Source organism: Tympanuchus pallidicinctus, unplaced genomic scaffold, assembly GCF_026119805.1.
Source record: "Tympanuchus pallidicinctus isolate F22 unplaced genomic scaffold, pur_lepc_1.0 scaffold192, whole genome shotgun sequence".
Taxonomy (NCBI): domain Eukaryota; kingdom Metazoa; phylum Chordata; class Aves; order Galliformes; family Phasianidae; genus Tympanuchus; species Tympanuchus pallidicinctus.
The window spans coordinates 24,540-30,539 of record NW_026294713.1 but is presented as its reverse complement, the minus strand read 5'-3'; the positions used below and the strand labels follow the sequence as shown (position 1 = coordinate 30,539).

The 6,000-nt window shown below is 52.7% G+C and overlaps 1 protein-coding gene across 1 annotated transcript; it reads left to right on the top strand.

Moving 5' to 3' along the window:
* Positions 1-891: 891 nt before the first annotated feature.
* Positions 892-1,842, top strand: LOC128079812 (olfactory receptor 14C36-like). Its single transcript, XM_052681357.1, has one exon. The coding sequence runs from the start codon at positions 892-894 to the stop codon at positions 1,840-1,842; it is 951 nt and encodes a 316-aa protein (XP_052537317.1).
* Positions 1,843-6,000: the final 4,158 nt, after the last annotated feature.

Sequence of the window (6,000 nt, the reverse complement as noted above, 5' to 3'; positions counted from 1 at the left end):
CAGGGCAGAGGCCTTCTGCTGTCACAGCTCCTGCCTGGAGCTGCAGGATCACAGATACTCTGCATCACAGGGCACTGCCAGAGACCTTTCTATAAGAATAGCAATTACAGGGATTTTAGGCCAACTTTTCTCTCTCCTGCTTCCATAGAAGGGTAAATAATTCATCAAGTTTGAGCACATCAACTGATAATCCTGAAGTGCAGACACCTTTCTTGTAGGAAGCTCACACCCAGAAATGCTGTGGTGATGAGGCACTGCTGAAGTATGTTGAGAAATAGAGAATATTCAGTGATGGGCAGTGGATTCTTTTTCTCTCAGCTGTGTCTGCCTTCTTTTCACAATGTTTTGGGAGTACAATCATTCTCCATCTTCAACACTAGCAAGCTCAGAGCGATTTGAAACAAGCCCAACCAGCTCCCCTTTCTCTACTTTTCTCTCCCTTTACTAAGCAGAGGTGAACCCCTTTGCCTCACAGGTCTCATAGGAATTCATACTGAGTACAGCAGAAGTGCTCCAAATTTCTCAATTCAGCAAATAGTCCATGGACACACTGAGTGAGAGGAGGGAGTGCAGAAAAACTATCACAGTTTGCTTTTGTGACCACATATTTTTGGTTTTGAGTGAACAGATGCTGACTAGCACCTCCCTATAAGAATTTACTTCCTGTGACACATTTTGAAAAGAAAACCTTTCCCTACATGACCACATTTCCCTGTCCCAATGGGGAGCAGACTGCATCCTGGGGAGAAAAAGTGCAGAAGCCCTCCAGGCAAACTCAACCTCAAGAAATGTAGCTCCCATCATTGGGGTTGAATGAACATTTTGCACACAGGAATCTCTGTCTTTGAGTTTTGTACTCCTTAAACAGGTTCTTGTGCCCTGTGGCAGCAGATGCCCAACAGCAGCTCCATCAGGCAGTTCCTCCTCCTGGCGCTGGCAGACACGCGGCAGCTGCAGCTCCTGCACTTCTGGCTCTTGCTGGGCATCTACCTGGCTGCCCTCCTGGGCAACGGCCTCATCAGCACAGCCGCAGCCTGCCACCACCGCCTGCACACCCCCATGCACTTCTTCCTGCTCAACCTCGCCCTCCTCCACCTGGGCTGCATCTCCACCGCTCTCCCCAAAGCCGTGGCCGATGCCCTCTGGGACACCAGGCACATCTCCTACGCTGGATGTGTTGCCCAGACCTTTCTGTTTGTCTTTCTGATGTCAGCAGAGTATTGCATCCTCACCATCATGTCCTATGACCGCTACGTTGCCATCTGCAAGCCCCTGCACTACGGGACCTTGATGGACAGCAGAGCTTGTGCCACCATGGCAGCAGCTGCCTGGGCCACTGGGCTTCTCTATTCCCTTCTGCACACTGTTAACGCATTTTCTCTGCCTCTCTGCCATGGCAATGCTGTGGATCAGTTCTTCTGTGAAATCCCCCACATCCTCCAGCTCTCCTGCTCAGCATCAGATTACTACAGGGAAACTGTATTTATTGAGCTTAGTGTTCTTGCCATACTTGGATGCTTTATATTCATTGTTGTGTCCTATGTGCAGATCTTCAGGGCCGTGCTGAGGATGCCCTCTGAGCAGGGACGGCACAAAGCCTTCTCCACGTGCCTCCCTCACCTGGCTGTGCTCTCCCTGTTTCTCAGCACTGACTTTTTGGCCTACGTGAAGCCCCCATCCATCTCCTCCCCATCCCTGGACCTGCTGGTTTCATTTCTCTACTCGGTGGTGCCTCCATCATTAAACCCCCTCATCTACAGCATGAGGAACCAGGAGCTCAAGGATGCAGTGAGGAAAATGTCATGGACAAATTTCAGTAGGGTCGTCTTCTCATCTGCCTGAACAAATGACTCAGTTTTTTCTGAAACATGCCTATGTTGTCTTAGAAATATTGAATGGCCTGTACTGAAAAGGACTATAAAGATCATCGAGTTTCAACCCCACTGTTACAGGCAGGGTCACCAACCAGCAGAGCAGGCTGCCCAGAGCCTCTCATTTCCAGCTCATTTCCACCATGGCAGCAGCTGCCTGGGGCACTGGGGCTCTCTTTGCTCTGCTGCACACTGTTAATACACTTGCATTGCCTTTCTACCATGGTCATTATTTGAACCAGTTTTTCTGTGAAATCCCCCAGATCCTCAATCTCTCCTGCTCAAACTCCTACCTCAAGGAATTTGGGGCACTGGCATTCAGTATTTCTGTAGTGTCTGAGTGCTGTTACGTCCTATGTGCAGATCTTCAGGGCTGTGCTGAGGATGCCCTCTGTGCAGGGACGGCATAAAACATTTTCCACGTGCCTCCCTCATTTGGCTGCCATCTGCCTGTTTCTCAGCACTGGTACCTTTGCCTACTTGAAACCCCCCTCCTTTTCCTCCCCATCCCTGGACCTGGTGGTGTCATTTCTGTACTCGGTGGTGCCTCCAGCACTGAACCCTGCCATTTACAGCTTGAGGAACCAAGGGTTCAAGGACTCTATGGAAACTGATGACTTGATTTTTTTTCAGATGCAATAAGTTGCCCATTTTTTGTGACCATGACCTGTAAATCATTACAGGATCGACCAATCTCCTCTTTGTTTGTTTGTTTGTTTGTTTGTTGGCTCATTATTTTTATTGGACTTTTTCTTTATTTTTTTATTTCTTTTGTCGTTTCCCACTGAAATGTCACTATTCATCTCATTCCCAATTTATTGCACACATCTCCCGTGTAGCTCAGGAACAGTAAATAGGCACCAATTTCTCTGTGAATTTAATTAAAGCACAAGGACTCTGCACAGAATTTTTGCCTAACATTCTTCTCCCAAGACCTTCTCTGAATCTGCACGGGCAGGGCTGGTGTGCAAGGTGCAAAAGAAAGAAGTCTCACCACAGCAGCATTTCTAGGTACATCAGCACTTGATCCACACAATGCTGCTTCCCGTCCCATTCCACGCTCTCCCTAAGCTCTCGTGTTGGTACAAGGCCTGACTGCTTCTGCAGGTTGGTGACAGTGCCGCTGTGTGACTGCCTGGTGATCACAGGCAGGGACAGGTAGTGAGCGCTCCTGCGACACAGCTGGCGCGCATCATCGCATTGGCATCCCGACAGGAGATCTCCTCAGGACGGTGCCTGAAAGCTCAGACCTTTCATCAGAATTTTGGAGTTCTTGCAGAATTGTTGCGTCACGGAGTTGACCGGACGACACCAAGCTGAGTGGTGCGGTTGATAGGGTGGAAGGAAGGGATGCCATTCAGAGGGACCTCGACAGGCTGGAGGGCTGGGCTCGGGTGAACCTGATGAGGTTCAACACGGCAAAGTGCAAGGTTTTGTATTGGGGCTGGAAGAACCCCAGGCACCCGTAGAGGCTGGGAGGAGTGGGCCTGGGGGTCCTGAGGGACGAGAGACCGAACACGAGGCAGCAGTGCGCTCTGGCAGCTCGAAAGGCAAATGGGATCCTGGGCTCCATCGGCAGAGGGGTGGTCAGCAGGGACAGGGAGGTGATCGTCCCTCTCTACTCGGCTCTTGTGAGGCCCCACCTGGAGTCCCGTGTCCAGGTGTGGAGCCCTCAGTACAAGAAAGACAGAGAGATGTTGGAAAGGGTCCAGAGGAGGGCGACTGAGATGAGCAGGGGGCTGGAGCAGCTCCCCTATGAGGACAGGCTGAGGGAGTTGGGCTCGTTCAGCCTGGAGAAGAGAAGCTGCGGGCTGAGCTCAGTGCAGCCTATCGATAGCTGAAGGGAACCTACAGCCAGGAGGGGAGGCAACTCTTCAGAAGGGCTGACAACAGCAGGACGAGGGGAAATGGATCAAAGTTGAAGGAGGAAAGATTTAGGTTGGATGTTAGGGGGAAGTTCTTCACAAGGAGAGTGGTTAGGCCCTGGAATGGGCTGCCCAGGGAGGTTGTGGATGCCCCGTCCTTGGCCGTGTTCAAGGCCAGCTTGGACGGGGTCCTGGGCAACCTGATCTGAATGTGGATGTTTGGTGGCCCTGCTGGGCAGGGGGGTTGGAACTGCGTGATCCTTGAGGTCCCTTCCAACCCAGGTGATTCTGTGATCTGTGATTCTGTGATTCTGTGACCGGATCAATCCGTGCCCGTGTGCATCCCAGGGTTCCGAAGGAATGGTCTGATGCGGTTGCCAAGCCGCTCTGCGTCGTGTCTGAAAAGTCATGGCTCTCAGATGAAGTCCCTGGTAACTGGAAAGAGAGAATCATCCCTCTCATATTCAAGAAAAGAAGGAAGAAAGAAAGGCTTGGGGAACTGTAGGCCAGTGAGCCTCGTACCTGTATCTGCAAAGATCACCGAGCAGATTCCTGGGATCTATGTTAAGGCAGATGCATGATGAGGAGGAGATCTGAGACAGCACAGCTTCGCCGAGGACAGGTCATGCCTGACCAATGTGGTGGCCTTCTCTGATGGACAGACAATATTGGAGGACAAAGGAAGGGCTGATGTCACAGAATCACAGAATGACAGAATCACCTGGGCTGGAAGGGAGCTCAAGGATCACGGAGTTCCAACCCCCTGCCCAGCAGGGCCACCAAACACACACAGTCACATCAGGTTGCCCAGGACCCCGTCCAAGCTGGCCTTGAACACGGCCAAGGACGGGGCATCCACAACCTCCCTGGGCAGCCCGTTCCAGGCCCTAACCGCTCTCCTTGGGAAGAGCTTCCCCCTCACATCCAACCTCTACCTTCCCTCCCTCAGCTTGGATGGGTTCCTGTGGGTTCCTATGGGTTCCTATGGGTTCCTATGGGTTCCTGTGGGTTCCTATGGGGCTCTGTGGGTTCCTATGGGTTCCTATGGGGCTCTGTTGGTTCCTATGGGTTCCTATGGGGCTCTGTGGGTTCCTATGGGTTCTATGGGTTCCTATGGGTTCTATGGGTTCCTATGGGTCCCCTTGGTTCCTATGGGGCTCTATGGGTCCCCTTGATTCCTATGGGGTTCTATGGGTCCCCTTGGTTCCTATGGGGCTCTATGGGTCCCCTTGGTTCCTATGGGGCTCTATGGGTCCCCTTGGTTCCTATGGGGCTCTGTGGGTTCCTATGGGTTCTATGGGTTCCCATGGGGCTCTATGGGTTCCCATGGGGCTCTATGGGTTCCTATGGGGCTCTATGGGTCCCCTTGGTTCCTATGGGTTCTATGGGTTCCCATGGGGCTCTATGGGTTCCTATGGGGCTCTATGGGTCCCCTTGGTTCCTTGGATCCATTTCCCCTCGTCCTGCTGCTGTCAGCCCTTTGCAAGAGTTGCCTCCCCTCCTGGCTGTAGGTTCCCTTCAGCTATCGATAGGCTGCACTGAGCTCAGCCCGCAGCTTCTCTTCTCCAGGCTGAACGAGCCCAACTCCCTCAGCCTGTCCTCATAGGGGAGCTGCTCCAGCCCCCTGCTCATCTCAGTCGCCCTCCTCTGGACCCTTTCCAACATCTCTCTGTCTTTCTTGTCCTGAGGGCTCCACACCTGGACACGGGACTCCAGATGGGGCCTCACAAGAGCCGAGTAGAGAGGGACGATCGCCTCCCTGTCCCTGCTGACCACCCCTCTGCCGATGGAGCCCGGGATCCCATTTGCCTTTCGAGCTGCCAGAGCGCACTGCTGCCTCGTGTTCGGTCTCTCGTCCCTCAGGACCCCCAGGCCCACTCCTCCCAGCCTCTACGGGTGCCTGGGGTTCTTCCGGCCCAAATGCAAAACCTTGCACTTTGCCGTGTTGAACCTCATCAGGTTCACCCGAGCCCAGCCCTCCAGCCTGTCGAGGTCCCTAACGAGACTTGTGCAAGACCTTTGGCGTGGTCCCACACCACATCCTTATCTCTAAATTGGAGAGATGTGGAGGACTGAAGGCTGGAATGCTTGGTGAGTATAGAATTGGTTGGATGGTCGCAGACTGAGGCTTGTTTTCAGTGGTTCTACGTCCAGGCGGAGAATGGTCATAGTTGGTGTCCCCCAGGGGGCTGTCTTGAGACAGGTGCTCTTCAACATGTTTATTAATGACTTAGACATTAAGGATTGAGGATTAAAGATTAAGG

Excerpts from the sequence above, each read along its gene's own strand:
- LOC128079812 (XM_052681357.1), top strand. The coding sequence starts at position 892 with ATGCCCAACAGCAGCTCCATCAGGCAGTTCCTCCTCCTGGCGCTGGCA.